Genomic DNA, 21619 nt, shown 5'->3' on the forward strand with positions numbered 1-21619 from the left:
TCCTGGCTGGGCATGGGCTCATGCCTGTATTCACAGCACTTTGGGAAGCTAAGGTGGGAGGATTGCTTGAGTTTAGGAGTTTGAGACCAGCCTAGGCAACGTAGGGAGACCTTGTCTCTACTAAAATTTAGAGAAAATTAACTGGGCATGGTGGTACATGCAGGAAGTCCCAGCTACTCAGTGGGCTGAGGTGGGAGGATCACTTGAGCCCAGGTGGTCAAGGCTGCAGTGAGCCCTGATTAGGCCACTGCCTTCCAGCCTGGGTGACAGAGTGAGACCCTACTTCAAAAATAAAAATAAAAGGTAAATTAGCTGGTCTCATTTTTTCCAGTCTCCACATATTATAAGGAGGGATTAAGCTTATTATTGTTATTTTACAGATGAGCATGTTGAGACCTAGAGAAGTAAAGTATCTTATTTTCAGTTCCACAGTGAGTTAGAAGAAGTATTACTAGAATACAATCTCCTGGTGTTCCATGTCAGTATTAATTGCACAGGGATAGCAAATGATGTTTAATTTCTCAGAACAACTTTGTCAGGTAGGAGCACTGTGTGAAGAATCAGAGGGTATTTTTGGCTTAGGAAGAAAGAGCCTGGAGAGGTTATTAGGGTTTGCTGGGTGAGGAAGGGAACATTGGCAGAAAGCCTGCCATGTATTTGTTCTTCCTAGCTACCTTATGTTGCCTCTCTGAACTTAGTTAAGTGTGGAAAAGGCAAATAGGCTAAGAAAGAATCATCAGAGCCTTTCTTTTTCTTTTCTTTTATTTGCTTCTTTGATAGTTCTCTTCTGGCATTTTTAACAAGCCGGAAGAGCCCAAAGATGAATCTCCTTCTTCATGGAGATTGGGACTGAGAAAAACTGGCAGCCACAACATGCTGAGTGAGGTGGCCAATTCCAGGGAACCTCTAAGGGACCGAGGCTCTTCCGTCTACCGCTCCTCTTCAAGCCCTCGGATTTCTGCTCTGCTGGACAACAAAGATAAGGTGCAGTTTGGGTAGGGTAAGGGGGAATTCCAGGCACTTTTTTTCCCAATGAAAATTCAGTCTTAGGAAAAATGAAAATATTTTCTAGTCTTTAATTTGATTTTGGAAATGCAAAGCCTTTAAAAGGAGACAGGCACACTGATAGTTTAATCAATTAGCTATTTGCTTGCTATTATTTGCTTAGCCAAAAAAGAAAAAAAGCTTTAAAAATAGCTTTTCCTTTTGGTTAGTTCATTCTTCCTTGCTCTCTTACCTAAAGCAAAAAATGGATCAGAAACATAAACATTTTAATATGGTGGAGGAGGGTGCAGGAAGGACCCCAGGCAGGTATCCTAGAACCAGAGGGCCAATTCTCGTACCCCAGCAGCATGGCATCCTGTGCTGAACCCTCTGAGCCCCCGCCGCCCCCCCCCCGTCCCCTGCTTGAGGACTTCGTGGTGCTGGGAGGGGTCGAGGATTCAGAGGGCGAGGAAGAGGAGGAGGAATATGACCTGAGTGAGCTGTTATTGCTGGAGGATATGGGACAGCCCCCGGTAGAGGAGGCTGAGCCTACCCCTTCTCCTGTCCCAGAAGAGTGGCTAGACATCCTAGGGAACCTGCTGTTGAGGAAGAAGACACTGGTCCCAGGGCCACCGGGTTCCAGCCGCCCAGTCAAGGGCCAGGTGGTGACCGTGCATCTGCATATCGTGAGAGAACAGCACAGTGGTGCAGGAGGAGCCAGAGCTGGTGTTCCCTGAGTGACTGTGAAGTCATCCAGGCCCTGGATTTTAGTGTCTCACTCAGGGACATAGGGGAGAGGGCCATGGTCTCTACTGACTCCAAGTACTGCTATGGCCCCCAGGGCAGGAGCCCATACATATGCAACCCTGTGCCTGGAGGTGACCCTGAAGACAGCCATGGACGGGCCTGACCTGGAGATGCTCACTGGGCAGGAGTGCGTGGCCCTGGCCAGCCAGAAGTGGAAGTGTGGCAACACCCACTATCAGCAGGAAGACTTTTTCTGGCCACCAACTCCTATGACCTCGCCATCAAAGCTGTCATCTCCAGTGCCAAAGTGGACATGACGTTTGAAGAGGAGGAACAGCTTCTGTGGTTGAAGGTGAAGCATCTGACCAACCTGGTGGCCTTGCAGCTGAACCTTGACCAGTACTGCACAGCCCTGCACTCCTGCAGCCTCATGCTGGAACACCATCCAGACAATATCAAGGCTCTCTTTGTAAAATACAGAGGCCTAGCAGGGCAAGGACAGTGAGGCCATCCCCATCCTGAGGGCGGCCCCGAAGCTGGAACCTTCCAACAAGATGATCCACGCAGAGCTCTTGAAGCTGGTGAAGAAGCACGTGGCACAGTGGAGCACGGAGACTGCCCTGTACTGGAAAATGCTGGGCAACCCCAGCCGGCTGCCCACCAAGTGCCCCGGCAAGGGTGCCTGGTCAGTCCCATGGAAGTGGCTGTTTGGGGCGACTGCTGTTGCCTTAGGGGGTGTGGCGCTCTCTGTGGTCATCGCTGCCAGAAATTGACCACCCAGGTGGACATCACCCCCTCTGCACACCATGGACCCTGCCCTGTGCTCCCTAACTCCCCCAGACTCTCTGTCCACTGCTCTCCCTGGTCTGGCCTCCTCCTCCTCTGGGTTGGGGGCAGCAATGATTGGGGGTCATGCAGCCCAACCAGAGGAGGGACTGAGGCCCTCTAGGAGGAAAGCCTAGAGGAAGGGGGCCCTCATTCCTTTAGACCCAGTTTCCTCCCAGCCCTCCTCCCTCTGGGCTAGGTCTCTGCTGGGGCCGGCCTCAGTTTCTCCTCAGTAGGCTTCGGGGCAGCCCCTCCTGCCCCGCCTGCCCCACCTGTCCCTCCTGCCCCACCTGCCCCACCTGCCCCACCTGCCCAGCTCCCCACCTCCCCACCACAGTGAAATAAAGCCTCCCACCCTGCAAAAAAAAAAAAGGCCGGGTGCAATGGCTCATGCCTGTAATCCCAGCACTTTGGGAGACCAAGGTGGGTGAATCACTTGAGGTCAGGAGTTTGAGACCAGCCTGGTCAACATGGTGGAAGTCCATCTCTAGTAAAAATACAAAAATTAGCCAGGCATGGTGGCATGTGCCTGTAACCCCAGCTACTCAGGAGGCTGAGGCACAAGAATCACTTGAACCTGGGGAGGCAGAGGTTGCAGTGAGCCGAGACCAGGTCATTGCACTCCAGCCTGGGTGACAGAGTGAGACCCTGTCTCAAAAAAACTTTTTTTATATGGCCTAAGATGTTATCCTGAAAGAAACGTCTTCTGATGTTTAGAAGCAAAGCTCCCTTACCTGGGCTTTGAATCCAAGTAAAGCTCAGGCAAATTAGTACTTAGAAAAAAATGTTTTAACTTGTCATTCTTTCATTAATATGGAAAATATGGTTAAGCTAACTTTACAAATAGTTTGTGTATTCATTCAAGATAAGTAAATTTTTATTTTCTCCCCTTTTTAGTTCCAGATTTTATAGGACTCTCTTAGTGCTTTTCTCTGGGGTCACATCTTGTAATCACAGTCCTCTTGCTTTATATTTCTGGAGACTACTACTCAAAGAGATGAGGCATATTGGTTGGATTAACTCTGCAGCATACTTACTGTACATAGTCCTAAGGAAGCTGTATTTCAAGGAAAAGATGTACTGGGGACTACATAAATCTTATTTCGTCAGGAATATTAGAGTGGAGCTTTCTGTTTGTGGCTTTTCAAAGACTCTCCTTCTCTCTTGGCATAGCCACTGCTTATTTGTGCTGCTGTTTTCTTTATTTGCTCATCCTGACTTTCCCATGAGAATTATTTCCCTTCATACTGTTTTTTTAATGGAAGAAAGTTAGGAAAAAGCTTTTGAAAGCTAACCTTTTTAAATACCACTAAAAATAGAATTAGTGTTGGATCCAGAAATAAAATTATACAGGCATATTAAGTTCTGCTTTTTTACTCAAAATGTTTTACACTGTGCCAGTATTGTACCTTTCTTGTGCTTTACTTGTTTTTATTTTACAGGAAAGAGAAAACAAAAGCTATATTAGTTCACTAGCACCCCGGAAGCTCAATAGCACAAGTGACATTGAAGAAAAGGAGAACAGGTAATCCTAACATCGGGCAAAAGATGGTTCTCGTCCTCTTAGGTCTGTTCGTTATAGTCATCTCCTGGCCATTACTCTTCCGCTTTTTTCCCTCAGGTGGCCTGACCACATTATGAATTGTTGGTTCCTTCTGCTTAGAACGCCTCTCAACTCTTAGATCCTTGCTATGCCAGTTCTTTATTCTTCAAATTCTAACTCCAGCTTAGACATTGCTGTCTTTACGAAGTCTTCCCCGATTTTTCCATACATAGATTAGTTTTAATCCTCCAGCAGGCTCTGTAAAGGTAGGGTCTGTGTCTGTCTTGTTTCCTAGTTCCTAGCACAGTGCTTAACACATAGTAAACACTAAAATAATGTTATTTAATTAAATTGACCAAATTCTAATTTGTCAGAAGGCAAAATTAAAGTCTTCCTAATTAGTTAAATATAGGGATTTTGAAGTATTGCTGCATCTCAAGGCAAAACATGATCTCAGACCTTAGCCAGCAGCATTGGTATCACCCAGGTACATTTTATTTTTATTTAAAAAAATGCTTTTAATAGTAACAGGGTTTTGCTATGTTTCCCAGGGTGGTCTCAAACTCCAGGCCTCAAGCGGTCCTCCTGACTTGCCCTCTCAAAGTGCTGGGATTGTAGGCATGAACCACAGCTCCTAGCCTGGGTGCTTGTTAGGACTGCAGACTCTCAGGTCCTACTCCAGACCTACAGAATTAGAATCTGCATTTTAACGAAATTTCCTGGGTTATTGAAATATTAATACAATTAATGTTTGAGAAGGATTGTGCTAGAGAACCTTGTGAAGCGTGGAGACCCATAGCTTTTGTAACGAAGACCCTGAGTTACCAATTGTGGATCAGAAATCTTACTGCAGCACTTTCCTGGATACCTTTTCATTTATAATGCTAAAGAGGCTTCCAGCAAGTCTTCCTTCCCTTTCCCCTTCTGTAGTAACCTTTTTTCTTGGTAACAGACTTCTTCATCTTCCCCCATCATTTCCTTCTCTGCTTAACTTAAAAGCCACCTACTACTGGGACAGATTGCAACACACTTTTTTTCCTTTATTTTTTTGAAACAGTCTCACTCTGTCACCCAGGCTGGAGTGCAGTGGCATGATCTGAGCTTGTTGCAGCCTCTGCTTCCTGAGTTCAAGCAATTCTCATGCCTCGGCCTCCCGAGTACAAGCGTGTGCCACCATGCCTGGCTAATTTTTTTTGTATTTTTAGTAGAGATGGGGTTGCACCATGTTGGCCAGGCTGGTCTCAAACTCCTGATCTCAAGTGATCTGCCTGCCTTGGCCTCTCAAAGTGCTGGAATTGTGAACTACCATGGCCAGCCGCAAAGCACTTTTTAAATAAGGATCAAAAGTGACTTCTCATTACAAAAGGGTTAGAGACCTTTGACATGAGGACTTTGTTACCCGTTGAAATTAATTGGTTCAAAGTTGATAAAAGAATGCAGACAGTAATACTTCTGTTCTGTACAGGAAACAGGTATATTAAACAGAATCACCTGAAAAATGTGTTTATTAGCCATATTATAGTTTGCCTGTATTGCTCTTCTCTCTCTGTATTGTATCATGGACAAAACTGGTGGTAGGAATCAGTGTTTTGTTTTTCTTTCATGCTTCTACAGAGAATCAGCTGTTAATCTAGTGAGGAGTGGCTCCTATACCCGGCAGCTATGGAGGGATGAAGCAAAGGGAAATGAAACCCCACAGACAATTGCTCCCTCCACCTATGTATCAACCTACTTGAAAAGGTACCAGGCTCGAAGGGGGTGGGAGATGTTTCTTTCACTCTAGCCATGGGACTATGGGTAATAATTGCATGCCTTTTTATATCCAATTAACACCATAGAAATGAATCAAAATGAATTACTTTTAGATTTCTTAGAATTAACATCTTGAATAATTAAAAAATAAAATTAATATATTCTCTTAATAATTGAATTAAAATAAGCTAATTTCAGGTTCTTACTACATATCTGGCTTTATATTTCATCCTCTCTGTCTTATTAAAATTTTTAGTCAGAAGGGACTTTCAGTAATCTCTGAGCAAGACTGAATTTAAGTTATCCTTGTCCTGTAACTGGTTCCCCCTTTTCTGAAGTAGAGTAGTTCTCGTCCCATGTGATACTTTTGCGGGGAGGAAGGGAGGGACACTATAGGGTGGTGAGGGGTGGGAAATGGGGACAGTTTTCTATTGCATTAAAGAAGTTTCATACTGAAGCCTGTTAATTTAGGGACTTGAGTTTTTTTTCTTATGACTTTAATGGCCCTCAGATCCATCAAGATGTGAAACTCGCAAGTTTGGTGCAGAGAAGGTACATGGGTTTCCTTCTTTTCTCATCTATATTCCCTTTTCTGCAATTATTTTCTTTGCCACATACTAGCCAGCAAACCAAGCACCTTTGCCAGAGCCATTAAGCTACAAAATATACTTAATTAATATTTTAATTTGAACTTTGCTGCTAATGTGGAAGAATCTGTTTTTTATTGCTTACTTTGAATTCTTTCTTCACTTCCACTTAACCCCTCCCACTGTCTCCTCACACCATAGCCTTAGGTTTTTTAGATGATTGGTTGGCTACCTTAGAAACAGGCCCTGGCCATAGACTAGATGCGCAGATTAACTCTTTGGAATCACACTTATTTCCACTTGACAGGAAGACTTGTCAATGTTGGAACATGGGAAATAGCTATAAAACACACAGCCACTGTTGCCTTTTAATGTTCTTCAGTTCTGTAGATACATTCTGTAAGAAAGGGCTCAACTTTGGAAGTATGAAAGTTTGATGATCTCACTGATGCTTCATCATACAAAAGAGGTGTTTCTTGCTTTATGAGGCTGTCACCTATTTGTCTTAATGGCTAAGGCCTTGGTCTTCCTAGATGCATTATTATTCCTTATGGTTGGATCCAAGATCAAGAAAACTTTTCTAAGAAAATAATGTTCTAGAACAAGGGAAGGGAGAAAGCTGGCATTTAATTTCCAGGCATGGAGTTATTCTGTGGTGAGGTCATTGATTTTTGTGATCCAAATAATCAGCAAATTGGTTGAGAGGCATTTGGTTTGCTAGATGTAGTTTGGCAAAGTTATGGTGAACAGTGAAGGGAAGGGTTGCCTCTCTGTTTAGGATCAAAACCATGCTTAATGATGTGAGTACTTTTCGAGGAAAAGATCTACAACTTGCTTCATACCTTGGATTTCCAAAGCTCTTCTCTTATAACCCTAAAGCACTTTTTAATTTTATAAAAGCCTATCTTGTGATCTTTTTAAAAGGAAAGAATCATATGCCATCAACATTTAGAAGAGCAAGTGTGAGGAGAAATTTGTCATTTCCCAGCTATGCCAAACCTCATACACGGTCCATTTTCTAGTTCATCTCTTGTGTTTAGGCAGAAATTCCTTTCATATGGCCCATATTAAAATACTTCTTTTCAAAGGAAAGCTTAAAGCTTTTTTCAGTTATCCCCTCAAGTGTCTCATTTTTATTATAGTCAAGAAATACTTTTAAAATTTGAACCCAAATAATTTTTTGCTGCAAGTGAGATGGTTCTTACCCATCTTCAATTGAAACAAATAAGTTGCCTTTTATTGCTCATACATTATTACTTTCTAGAATTAAAACTTTAAATCCTCCCAAAGGCAATTTTGCTTTAGGCTGAATAACTGCAGTTCTCAAAGTCATTTTTTTTCACAGAGCTTCTTTACTCTTTTCCACTTTTAAATTTTAAATTTCTACTCCACAACCTCTCCAAATTCTCTGGTCTTACTTTAGCTTTTACAGAGCTAATTCTATATCAGGTAGACATTTGGGGTTGCATGATTATTTGCCTTGGGTTTGTTGGGAATTATTTGCTCTAATAAAATTCTCCTATTTCCTGTTATTTCCCTTCTTAGCCTCTCTTCTTATCATAAAATCTACTTTCCTGCTTTCCCTCATTCAGTATCATCTCTCTTCCTCCATGTTCCTTCACTCTTTTGGATGATTGACCAGAAAGACCATCCTTCAAAGAGTGATGATTCCTTCATTCTTTTGATGATTGCCTACTTGCTGCTGCCAGTGACTCAGCTCTAGCTGGAGTTGATCACTTCACTTTCCAGTTGTCATACCCTTTCTTTAGTCTATATTCCTTTTAAGTGCACAATCTGGGTGGGAAGGTGGTGCTGGGAAAGGGTGGGTGAGCAGCATGTCCTGAAGAAAGTGACTGTGTGCTGTTTTGCAGTGCTTCATTTGGTAGAAGTAGTGACCCCACAAGTCCCTACATTTCAGCCAATCGCAATTCATCTCCTGCTACCTCACCCATTACCATTGGTTCATCTACCTCTCGGGGCAGCCAGTGGCAACCTGCCTCTTCTTGCCCTGCACCAATCAGTGCAAACACTACTGCATCTGTACATCATGGCAGGTAAGGCTTCTTGGAGCCATTTGAGTTGCATTCATCAAAGTTAATGCCTCTGAAAACACATGAAATTTGAACCAAAGAGACGTTATCACTATAGAAACAAGTTAGAATTCCTGAGAAAATGTCTGAAATTTAATGAGGATGTTTTTGCTTTGACTTTTATTAGCCAGTCAACAGTTGCATATTGAATAATTAAAGGGTATGTATAATTGTACTTAGTGTTTGGACATCAGCTTAAGATGACTGATTTCATCTCTCAACAACCTTACCAGTTGTGATTACAATTTAAGGGTCATACCATTGTGGTAAATTAAATATTGAAAATATTTTCATATTTTACTTCTATTAATTTTCCAGTAATTGTAATAGGAATCTCTTGTGTTTAGTCTTTTAAATGGCATACAAACCCAAATCAGAAAGAAAGCTAGCTCATTTTTCAAAAGCCTGTGATAGCCTTCTGAAAACTCCCAGGCAACGAGAGCATTTTGCTTGACACACTGTAAGAATGGATTAGCTGGGCATGGTGGCGCGTGCCTGTAATCCCAGCTACTCAGGAGGCTGAGGCAGGAGAATTGCCTGAACCTAGCAGGTGGAGGTTGCGGTGAGCCGAGATTGCGCCATTGCATTCCAGCCTGGGTAACAAGAGCAAAACTGTCTCAAAAAAAAAAAAAAAAAAAAGAGAGAATGGAGAGATTTGTGCTTGTCTAAACTGTGTTCTGGGCGCAGTATCTTCTTGGTTTCTAGTTCATCTAAGGGATACCATGGTAGAGAGTCACTGTGAAAGTATATTAGGACTTTGACTGTCATTTTAACTGTGGCTTTTAATCCTTTATGTGTGGTGGCAAAGGATCTCCTTTTTTGGGATCTGTGTCTACAACTGATAAAGAAAATGAAAAAAATCTTAATGATAGTGTTGTTGCAAGAATGCCAGTGTTGGTGCTGCTTGATTGATATTTGTCAGTTTTCTAGATTTCTTTCCCTAAAATAAGTGATGATCATTAATTCAGCCAGGAGGGCAGAGTTTATGATGGATTATTAATAATACTGTATACTTACCGGTAAATTTATTAGGTCCCATAATAATCCAATTGCATAGACATGTTAATTAGTATCACCATAGATGAAGAAACACAGAGAGATTATTGTTACTATATTATATTACTATTATATTTGACATATATATATTATTATATATGTAATTATATATGTAATTATATATATTACAAGTCTCATAATTATATATATTATAACAAGTCTCATAATTATATATATATATATATTACTATAACTATTAAGAGCTGCAACTGGGCTGGACACGGTGGCTCATGCCTGTAATCCCAGCACTTTGGGAGGCCAAGGTGGGTGGATCACAAGGTCAGGAGTTCAAGACCAGTCTGGCTAATATGGTGAAACCCTGCCTCTATTAAAAATACAAAAAAATTGGCCGGGCACAATGGCAGGTGCCTGTAATCCCAGCTACTCAGGAGGCTGAGGCAGGAGAATCGCTTGAACCCGGGAGGCAGAGGTTGCAGTGAGCCGAGATTGCGTCACTGCACTCCAGCCTGGAAGACAGAGTGAAACTCTGGGGGAAAAAAGATGCAACTGAGAGAAAACAATTCCAGCTGCCATTTGTTGGACCCTATTATGTGACAGGCATTTGGTTAGGTATTATATAAAAATTATATTGGGGTTTAGTTTGCTCACATGTAATGATAAATCTAAATAGTAGTGGCTTAAATAAGTTAAAGGGTTTTTTTTTTTTTTTTGCACTTAAGAAAATCCAGAAATATGCAGAGCTGGCTCAGTAGCTCCACAGTCATTAAAGGATCCAGGTTCCTTCTGCTCCACAGGTCTTGCATCATGGCTGTCATTTCCATGGGTTGCCCCATGGTCCGGAATAACTCCTGGAGCTCTAGCCATCATGGCTTTACTCTAAGGAAGAAGAAGGAAAGGGGGAAGCAGATAAAAGAATGCTGCTGAACTGAGAAATTTCCCAGTAGTAGTAGTTGCCTGCATATGTCTCATTGGATACCTCTAGTGGCCAGGAGACTGAGAAGTATGGGTTTTATTTGTTTTTGTGTTTTGTGTTTTTTTTTACTTTTAAGACAGAGTTTCACTCTTGTTGCCCAAGCTGGAGTGTAGTGGCGGATCTTGGCTCAGTGCAGCCTCTGCCTCTCAGGTTCAAGTGATTCTTCTGCCTCAGCCACCTGAGTACCTGGGATTACAGGCCCGTGCCACCATCCCAGCTACTTTTTGTATTTTTAGTAGAGACAGGGTTTCTCCATGTCGGTTAGGCTGGTCTCGAACTCCCAACCTCAGGTGACCCGCCCACCTCGGCCTCCCAGAGTGCTGGGATTATAGGTGTGAGCCACCACACCCAGCCAAGAAGTGTGGATTTTTAACTGGGTATATTGCTGCCCTCAATAATATAGGCATTCAGTTCATAAAGAAGATGGACAATGGATATGGGTTAGACAACTAGTTGTCTCACTCATACATATATCATTTATTGTCTTATAATAAGCCCCCTATTATATGAAATATTATTTTATAGATGAGGAAACTCAGACCAAAAGGTTAATCATTTGCCAAAGGTCACACAGCTAAGTGAGGAACTGAGGTAGGATTTGAACCTAGATTTGTCCATTTCAAAACTCTTACCTATTTTGTCACTGTTTGTTTCTGCTGAGTTTATCTTTTATTCCAGGCATTATTTCAGGTGTTCTACAGACATTCTTTAATCATTACAAGAACCCTGTATTTTAAGGTGCCATTATCTCTACTTTATCAATGAAGAAGAGATCAGAGAAGGTACATGAGCTTACATGTAGCCCCAAGTATTTCCCAAGCCCATATTTATTCTACTCCATTGTATATCCTCTAATCTCTGCTCTAGGACTGTTCTTATTCTAACAATCTACTTATAAAATTACACAGCATATTAAAGTAATAGTAAAAGTCTTACTATGTAATTTAATAAAATTAAATCCTGGGCATTTCAACAGCATAAGAAATTACAGTGAGACCAAATATGTTATTAACCTAAAAAGAACTTCAGGTAAGGTTGGGTCAAGTGTAATTTTTTATAGCTGTGTGTCTAGCTAACTTATCAGTACTTCCTATAGACTCATATCTGGTAAGTCTGAGGAATTTTTTGCCTTCACTTTTTTTATTTAAAAAATGACTAAAAAAATAAAATGACTATAAAATTTCACCTTTTTTCTTAGTTATTAATTGCTTCTGTAGAAGTAGCTTGTGTTTTTTAGATTCTACCTCTATCTTTTAAAATATTCTGTTTTTATATTTGTATCTAGGTACCATATTTAGGTTTTTATATTTTGATTATTTTTTTTCAAGCTTGTAATGTGATTATTTGGAAGTAAGCTTAGAGCTACCTATGAACATTTCACAGGTAATAATTGTGAGTAGGTGAAAAAAATAGATTTTTAATATTTGTGCTTTTCATTGCTTTCTCCATCTCTATATCAATTTTGGATCTCTGTTACCCCAGCAACAGCTGTGACATCACAAATGATAGCTTTTTGGGTGGAGAGCCAATGGTTGCTCCCAACTCTTTGTTAAGAAATAAAGATCTTGTTTTCATGTAAATGAGTTTAATTATACAGCTTGCTGTTGAAAAGTCTGTAGTTAAGGTTACTTACAGAATCCGATTTGGTTTTTGTTTCAATTTCTCACTTTTGCAATTATGAATTTAGACAATTAGGCATTTGGTTAAATGGAAAGAAAGAACAGTTGCTAAACTAGGTGAGGGAGAACTAAGCATACCCAGGTTTTAGAGTATCAGTTGTCTCTGGATAATTCAAGAAGATGGTCATCAAATCTAGGCTGAGGACTACCACAAAGGCTCCCACTGCCAAGAATTAAGGAACAGGTGGAGACTAATATCGTAAGTGACTTCAGTGTCTTTTTCTTGTGTAGAGAGGCCCTGTCTTCGTGTGCATGTGTGGAGACCAGACGCTACTGGGGAGTCATTTAAAGCACTCTTGCATATGTCACTATCTCGCCTTGTGTCATAGCTAATGATTTTTGTTAAAATAAAATCTCAGGCACACACGTACACATACAAGTCTCATAAAATGTAACTCCTCAGGCAAAGGATGTCAGACTAAATGTGTAATTATGCTATTCCAAGCTGTAAGAGCTCAAAATTTAAAAACCAAAAAACAAAATCAGAGCAAGATTTCCTATCCGAACCTCTCTTTAATCCTGTCTCTGTGCCAGTGCTTTGTTGTATAGCATGACTTACCATTTCCTTTCTGCTTGTATCTTTTTTGATTTCAGGATTCCTCACAAATCCCAGGCTGACTCCACAGCAGAGAAAACAGCAGACAATGTCTCTTCTAGCACCCCGCTTTGTGTGATCACCAATCACCCTCTACCAAGCACTGCCAATGGGGTTACAACTACTCCTGTGCTCTCCATTACTGGAACAGACTCCTCTGTGGAAGCCAGGGAGAAGAGGAGGTATGTTGGGTTACTGATTTCATTTGTGGGGCTCTGCTTTGAGGTAGAAGATAAAGGAATGGGCATAAAGTGTTTTTCCCAATTTCAAATACATTTATGAAAATATATATTTATATTATGTTCTGTCTTTTGCCTCTGAGCAATTGGTTTTTGGTGGAGACCTCAATTGTTTCTGATTATTTACATAGACACTTATGCCGCTATGGATTTAGGCATATCTTTTTTTGTTTGTCTTGTGATAGAAACAGTTGTTAGGCATTATTTCTCCATTTTGTAATGGAGAACCTGTGAAGCACAGAGAAGGGTCTTTTGTTTTGTTATGGATAGTCTATGTTGATTTCTCTGGCAGCAAAGAAAGGTAACAGTATGACACAAGGCTCAAGGAAATAGAAGGATATAAAGTTTTGATTAATTTGAGTGGAATACCAGAAAAGGAAATGAATAGTATGTGATGATATGGTAAAAGAATAGTGACTAGTTATTCTGTAATTTCTTTAGAGAGGAGGTATGAGAGAACATTGTGAATTGACATAAAAGAGATGTAAGGTGGAAGCTATGAAAAACTTTTTGATTGTCAGGGTTAAGAGAAACCTTGGAAAATGTGACCAAGCAACAATGGGCTCTTTTCTCCTACTTGAGGAAGTATTAAAAAATAGAATGTACTCCATTTGGAAGTGTCAAATGTACTTAAAAACTAAGGCTATAGTTATCCCTTGTTAAGATTAGACTAGGTGAGGCCGGGCGCAGTGGCTCAAGCCTGTAATCCCAGCACTTTGGGAGGCCGAGGCAGGTGGATCATGAGGTCAAGAGATCAAGACCATCCTGGTCAACATGGTGAAACCCCATCTCTACTAAAAATATAAAAAATTAGCTGGGCATGGTGGCGTGTGCCTGTAGTCCCAGCTACTCAGGAAGCTGAGGCAGGAGAATTTCCCGAACCCAGGAGGCGGAGGTTGCAGTGAGCCGGGATTACACCATTGCACTCCGGCCTGGGTAAGCGAAACTCCATCTCAAAAAAAAAAAAAAAAAAAAAGATTAGACCAGGTGAAATCTTACCAAAATTTAGATTTCAGTTTGACTTCATATTATTTTGAATATCCAAAGGAAGGCACTTTAATATTTTGTGTGTATTAAGAGATTGTCTTTTTTCCAATGTATGTTCTTGGCACCTTTGTCAAAAATGAATTCACTGTAGATGTATGGATTTATTTCTGATTTCTTTACTCTGTTCCATTGGTCTATGTGTCTGTTTTTATGTCAGTACTATGTTGCTTTGGTTATAATAGCTTTGTAGTATAATTTGAAGTCAGGTAATGTTATTCTTTTGTTCTTTTTGCTTAGGGCGGCTTCACTATTCTGAGTCTTCTGTGGTTCCATATGAATTTTAGGATTATTTTCTCTATTTCTGTGAAGAATATTGTTGGTATTTTGATAGGGATTGCATTTAATCTGTAGATTGCTTTGGGTAGTATGGACATTTTAACAATATTGATTCTTCCAGTCCATGAACATGGAATGTCCTTTTTTTGTGTGCTGTTTAGTTTCTTATGTCAGTGTTTTGTAGTTTTTATTGTAAAGATCTTTTAGTTCTTTGATTAATTCCTAGGTATTTTGTTTTATTTGTAACTATTGTAAATGGGTTTACTTTCTTGATTTCTTTTTCAGGTTGTTCACTGTTGGCAGATAAAAATGCTACTGACTTTTGTGTGTTGATTTTGAATTTTGCAACTTTACTGAATTTTTCAGTTCTAATCGTTTTTTGGTCAAGTCTTTAGGTTTTTCCAAATGTAACATGATATCATCTGCAAACAAGGGTAATTTGACTTCTTCCTTTCCAATTTGGGTGTCACTTATTATTTTCTCTCTCTCTCTTTTTTTTTTTTAGATAGAGATGGGATTTCACTGTGTTGCCCAAGCTGGTCTCAAACTCCTGGGCTCAATCCATTTTCCCACCTCGGCCTTCCAAAATGCTAGGATTACAGGCATGAGCCACTGTGCTCGGCCTATTACTTTATTTTGTCTGATTGCTCTAGGTAGGACTTCCAGCAATATATTGAATAACAGTGGTTGAAAGTGGACATCCTTGTCTTGTTTCATATCTTAGAGGAAAGGCTTTCAGTTTTTCCCCATTCAGTATGATAATAGCTATGGGTTTGTCATATGTGGCATTTAATGTGTGGAAATGTGTTCCTTCTATACCCAGTTTTTTGAGGGTTTTTATCATGAAAGAGTGCTGAATGTTATCAAATGCTATTTCAGCATCAATTGAAATGATCATAAGGTTTTAAATCCTTCATTCTGTCAATATGCTGTATCACATTGATAGATTTGTATATCTTTGAAGCATCCTTGCATCCCTGGGATAAATCCCACTTGGTCATGTTGAATTATCTTTGTAATGTGTTGTTGAACTTGGTTTGCTGATGTTGGCTATAGTTTTCTTTTTTTTGATGTGTCTTTGATTGGTATCAAGGTAATGCTGGCCTTACCGGATGAGATTGGAAGTATTCCTTTCTTTTCTGTTTTTCAGAATAGTTTGAGTAAGATTGGTACTAATTCTTCTTTAAGTGTTTGGTAAAATTCAGCAGTGAAGCCATCAGGTCCCATGTGAGTGTATATGGACATGTAGTAAGTATAAAAGTTATATCATCTATATGATACAATACAAATTAAACTTTTTATGTTTGCTTATTATAAGGACAGCTCTTATGTGTCTATTATAAAGACTTTTTTTATATAAAGACACATTTTGAGAAGGAAGTTAAAGGAGATGTTGAGTTGGAAAATAGTGTCTTTCTTCTTCTTTTCCTTCCTTTCTTCCTTTTTTTTTTTAAATTTCTGTACATAAAAGAGAAGGAAATTAATTTTCTGGGCTAACAGGTTTCAGAGCCAATTACTGTCTTTTAAAAATTGGTCGGCTGGGCGCGGTGGCTCAAGCCTGTAATCCCAGCACTTTGGGAGGCTGAGGTGGGTGGATCACAAGGTCAAGAGATCGAGACCATCCTGGTCAACATAGTGAAACCCCATCTCTACTAAAAATACAAAGAAAATTAGCTGGGCATGGTGACGCGTGCCTGTAATCCCAGCTACTCAGGAGGCTGAGGCAGGAGAATTGCCTGAACCCAGGAGGCGGAGGTTGTGGTGAGCCGAGATCGTGTCATTGCACTCCAGCCTGGGTAACAAGAGCGAAACTCCGTCTCAAATAATAAAAAAAAAAAATTGGTCTCCAGCCAAGGAAATAGTAATAAATCAATCTTGAATGGTAAATGCTTATATACTTAAAAGCTCAAATGTAATTTAGATACTGTTAGTTTCACCTAGAAACTAAATGCAAAAGTAATCTTTTCATTAGCTGACAAAAACTCTCTTTAAAAAAACCTTTCTGAGCTGAGAGAAGTAAAATGAGGTAAATTCCTCATTAAGAGTATGATCCCAGAAAGAGTGGGGAAATCAGGTTATCAAACTGCATTATTAAATACCTAGTTTCATGAACTGTTATTTGGGAAACTTAGTTTTACTGCCTTCTGGAAATGTTGTAACCTACAATCAATAAGATAGTACCTGTTGCAGAGACCAGATATATGAATCAAAGAGTTAAATCAAAATATTAGTGAATTATTAGTTGAATGTGGTACATCAAGTACAGGTCAAGATAGGTGCATTTTAGGAATGGCACAAGATAAATAAGTAGGGAGATGTTAGATATAGAGCTGTTGAACTCATTTACTGAATATGTTCTAGCATTCATTCATCTTCAAAATAATTATTGAATATTTTGAAGTACCTGTTACCAGATGCTATGGAAAGCCCAGGTGATATATTAGTGAACCAGACAAATATGATGTGAGCCCTTGTGAAACAAATATGCTAGTGAAAAAGACAAATGTTAAATGTTTCCACCTTTTCGTTATTATGAATGTTTATGTAATATAAAGAAGTAATATGAGTTGTTATAACAGTGTCTTACTGAAGATCTGCTGACAGACTTTCCTTATTGGCCAGGTATGGTGGCTCACATCTGTAATCCCGGCACTTTGGGAGGCCAAGTTGGGAGGATCGCTTGAGACCAGGAGATCAAGACTAGCCTACACAACATAGCAAAACAAAAAATAAAAGAAATTAACTGGGTGGTGGCACACACTCCCAGCTGCTTAAGAGCCTGAGACCGGAAGAGCTCTTGAGTCTGGGAATGTGAGACTACCATGAACTATGATAACACCTCTGTAGTCCAGCCTCAGACACAGAGCATGACTCTGTCTCTAAAAAAAAAGATTTGTCTTCTCCTGAAGGATAAAAGAAGGCTCTCATGAGGGTGTGATACTGCTCAAACTGAGATCTGCTGGTTAAGTAATAGTTACATGAAGAGAAGTTGGGGATTCCAAACAAAAGTTCTGGCAATTGAAAAGACACTAAGGTGGAAGAGTTCTTGACCTTTTGGAAAAACTGGAAGAAGGCATTGTGACTAAGAATAGAGAAAGAGAGATGTCTAGGATGAAGCTTGAGGAGGAGGTAGGAGCTATATACATACATATATCATATACATATATATGTAGAGAGAGAATTCACATACCATACAATTCACCAATTTAAAGTGTACAATGCAGTGGTTTTTAGTAAATTCACAGATATGTGCAACCATCATCACAGTAGCTTGCAGAACATTTTCATCACCTTACAGAGAAATCCTGCGCCCTGTAGCTATTCAAACCACAGTCTCCTTATTTCCCCTAGGCCTAAGCAACCACTGCTCTACTTTTTATCTATAGACTTACTTATTTTGGACATTTTATATAAATGTTTATATAAACATGTTTATATAAACAGGTGAATAATGCTCCATCGTATAGATATGCCACATTTTGTTTGTTCATTCATAAGTTGATGGACACTTGAGTTGTTTCCACCTTTTAGATATGAATAATGTTACCATTAGCATTTGTGTAGAAGTTTTTGCATGGACATCTGGTTTCATTTCTCTTGGTTATATACCTAAGAACAGAATTTCTGGGTCATTGCCATTAGAAGATTTTAAGCAAAAAGTAGCATGATCTGACCTATAGTTTTTAAAGTTCTGACTTTAAAACTGTGGCTCCAGTATTACATATGACTTGGATGAGGAAAAATAGACAAGAATGGATGTGAGATGACCAGTAAGGAAACCATTGCAGAAGAAAGGATCATGAGAGAGAACAGTGGCTTGCACTGAGATAATGGTAGAAGAGTTAGACAAAAGTGAATGATCTTGACCAGGCACTGTGACTCATGTCTGTCATCCCAGCACTTTGGGAGGCTGAGGAGGGTGGATCACTTGAGGTCAGGAGTTCTACCTCCTGGTCAACACAGTAAAATTCCGTTCCTACTAAAAATGCAGAAATTAGCTGGGAGTGGTCACACACACCTGCAATCCCAGCTACTTGGGAGGCTGAGGCAAAGAATTGCTTGAACCTGGGAGGCGGAGGTTGCAGTGAGCTGAGATCATCCCAGTGCACTCCAGACTAGGCAACAGAGCAAGACTTCATCTCAAAAAAAAAAAAAAAGTGAATGGTTTCAAAATAATGTTTAGGAGGATGATTCCAATGTGATAGATGGAACTTATAAGGCTCCCTTGCCCATTATGAACAGAAATTCATAGTTGAATTCAGAAAAATAATAGGGAACTCCCAGATGACAAAAGTGAAGAGTACTCAAAAGCCAGAGTAGTTTGGCCCAATGTTGGTGTCAGACCTACATGTAGACCATAAAGTCTGGATGCTCAGATTTTAATGCCATGTGTATGTAGAAAGCATGCTCTGGACCTACTAAGGCTTGCAAGCTGTAGGTAAAAAACTGTATCAAGCTAGAAATCTCAAAGGACTGCCCCATTCATAAAAAGGGTTCTTAGCCCATAGCTCAAAGAAGTGGCAAGGAAGAAAATGTATACAAGGGTGTGGGTTGGGATAGACAACTCATTTGTGAGAAATTTTCACTATTCATATAGTTTGGAAATCCCAAGCCAAGGATTTAATACAGAAACTGGATCTGTACTCTTGAAACTCTGGGGCCCTGACACAAGTAAATTCAAAACCACCTTGAAGGAACACATCTGCAACCCAGAGTAAAAGACTGTAAACTATAAAAACAGTTTCAAACAAAGATGAACTCACATAAAACATAAACACTGAAGGTCACCATGAGGGAGAGTTCTAAGATAACCTCATAGATGCAGACTAACCTGTAATAAAACTTTATTGCAGAAAGAAACCTCAAACTATTATTGGAATAGATAACAAGAATTACAGTTGACCAGCTGTACTGCAGATAGAAACACATATAGGAACAGTTAGGTAAATGAATCAGGAATGGTTTTTAAAATGTAAGATTTTGCAAAATAGTATTTTCTATATAGAATCTTATTGGAAACTCACATATATAAAGCACCTAACAACCATTTATTGAGAGACTGCCATGTGCCAGGGACAGAGGCATTAAGGATATAAGAGCAAACATTTTTTTCTGTCCTTGAGGATATAACTATTATAGGAAGGCAAACAAGTACATCATATAGTACATTTGTTAAGTGATATGTATAGATTGCTATGAAAGCATAGAGGAGACGAATCTAAATTAGATTGAATAGGGTGACAAGGAAGGCCTACCAGAGGAGGTGACTAGAGTTGAGTTTTGAAAGGCAACTGGAAGCTAACCGTAAGTAGTAATAGGAGGATGGTATTTGAGAAGGAACATGGGAAATTCAGGAAACAAACAAGTTCAGAAGGCCTGAAGCTGGGAGCAGATGTGGCCAGGCTAGCATTTCTGAAAATGTCTTTTGTGGAATACATTTAGATGAAGGAAAAAGAATATTCTGTGGTCAAATGAATTTGGGAACAATGGATTAAACAAAATTAAATAGGATCACTCAGAGCCTTCTCAGTCATTCCTCTCTGGGGAGTGGGTTGGAGTAGAACATGGGAGTGATTAGGAGATTTGCACCATTTTCCATATTTCGTAGTCCATCTAGTAGTTTTGTTTTTTTTTTTCAAAGAAACCCAAGACTGGTATTCCACTGGAGAAACTTTGGAAACTGTCAAGCTAGAAAGGTAGGCAGGGACCAAATTGTGTAGATTTTTGTCTGTGCTACGCTAAGAAATTTGAACTTCCATTCTCGAAGCTATAGAATACAATTGAGGGAGTTTCAGCAGGGGAATGACTTGATAAATAAAACATATCATTTAAGCCTTTACAGAATTAAAGCCATTTAGTTTCTCTGGCTAGACAAGCATAAACTGAAAGAAAAAAAAAAACAGATGTTTTGAAAACAGCTAAATTTTCCTTTTGAAAGAGCATGCTGGATGCTAATTCTCTTGAAGCTGCAGCTTTCTCTGTAATCAGCTCTTTGTGGAAACATTTTGACTCCTACTGGGAAACCTTGATAAAAGCCTGAAGCCTGTGTTCACAGGTCCAATTTTAAACAATTAGTGAGCATTGGGATAAATGGAGTTTTAAAACTGGCCACAGCAGGACCTAAGGGTAGTAGAAGTTTCTCTCTCAGGAATAATCTCCATTTGCAGTGTAATTAGAGCACTTCAGTTGGGGAGTGGGTCTTACCATTAAGTTGCACAGCTGGCTCTCCTTTTCTGAGACTGTTTTATCTTAAGTGGGGATAAGTGAGTATGTGCATACCAACTGACCAGTGATCAGCCTCAGCTTTACACCCTTGTGCTAACAGTTCTTTACTCGTTTGTTAACTACACATATGTTGCTAAATGAACAAAGCTAGATATAAAGGAATACAATGTGATGCCAAATAGTAATAAACATGGAAATGTTAATACTGGATTTTTGAGAGTATTATGGATACTTTTAATTTTTATTTTTGTATTTTCCAAAGTCCCAGAGTGATAAAGGATTACTGTTATAATGGGGCAGAGGGAGCAGGAGGGCATGAAGGAAAATTAATTATAGTGACAACAGTCTTTCTTATGATGTAAGTCTGTGAAGAAGTCCATGATCATTGAAGAGTAAACATAATAGAGATTCAAGGTTTACAGGATTCTAGATAATTTACGGGTTTGCATACATAACTAAGGACAGAACTTGTAAAACAGTTTATTCCTTTTAAGAAGGGCATAATCTTGGATTTGTGAAGTTCCTTTTTCCCCCCCACTGAAAAGCTCAAGTGTGTTTAAACGTATTCTCTTTACATGATGGAAAGGAATAGAATATATGCTCCCTATTTTATAAATGGGAATGCTGAGGCCCTAAGAGCATAGAGTCATTTGCTTAATATGACACTTTGAGTCAGAGGTAGAATGCAGACCATCACCTAGGCCTTCTTTTTCTCCTTGTTGAATTCACTGACTATTCTTTTGAATTTGAGTATTATCCATTCAGAATAAAGATTTTGATTCAGGGGCTAGCCACAGCTCAGAATGCAACAGTCTCTATCTTCATGGCATTTTGATAACTGCTATTCAGTCTTTGGATTGCTTGTGAGAACTGTAGAAACCAACAAGGTCATCTGATTATAAAGAGACTGATTTGACAGGGTAGAAATGGCAAGTGGCAAGCTGTTGGCACATAGCTCTGCAGGAATACCAGGGCCAGACAGCAGCTGTCACAATAGTGTAGTGGTTGGGTTCATTTTCCAAAGCCCCAAGTTTTCCTTA

At 39.7% G+C, this 21619-nt stretch overlaps 1 protein-coding gene and 1 pseudogene across 20 annotated transcripts in view; both read left to right on the forward strand.

The window, feature by feature from the left end:
* The window catches only part of PPP1R12B (protein phosphatase 1 regulatory subunit 12B), a 246914-nt gene that overhangs the window by 86748 nt on the left and 138547 nt on the right, over positions 1 to 21619 (forward strand). For 11 of the 20 annotated variants that reach the window (XR_013529810.1, XR_013529809.1, XR_013529812.1 and 8 more), the window contains 5 exons: positions 781 to 984; positions 3999 to 4081; positions 5714 to 5839; positions 8310 to 8492; positions 12792 to 12974. Coding sequence is in view for 12 of the 20 variants with exons in the window: in XM_035281039.3 (XP_035136930.1) it covers positions 781 to 984; positions 3999 to 4081; positions 5714 to 5839; positions 8310 to 8492; positions 12792 to 12974 (779 nt within the window). In the remaining 8 variants the exon portion in view is untranslated. Of the gene's footprint in view, positions 1 to 780; positions 985 to 3998; positions 4082 to 5713; positions 5840 to 6362; positions 6404 to 8309; positions 8493 to 12791; positions 12975 to 16976; positions 17122 to 21619 lie in introns of those variants that run through there. The other 9 variants (XR_013529814.1, XR_013529813.1, XR_013529815.1 and 6 more) reach the window with 3 other exon arrangements.
* Positions 1220 to 2642, forward strand: LOC103789264 (peptidyl-prolyl cis-trans isomerase FKBP8 pseudogene; annotated as a pseudogene).

This window comes from Callithrix jacchus, chromosome 19 (genome assembly GCF_049354715.1).
Source record: "Callithrix jacchus isolate 240 chromosome 19, calJac240_pri, whole genome shotgun sequence".
Classification (NCBI taxonomy): Eukaryota; Metazoa; Chordata; class Mammalia; order Primates; family Cebidae; genus Callithrix; species Callithrix jacchus.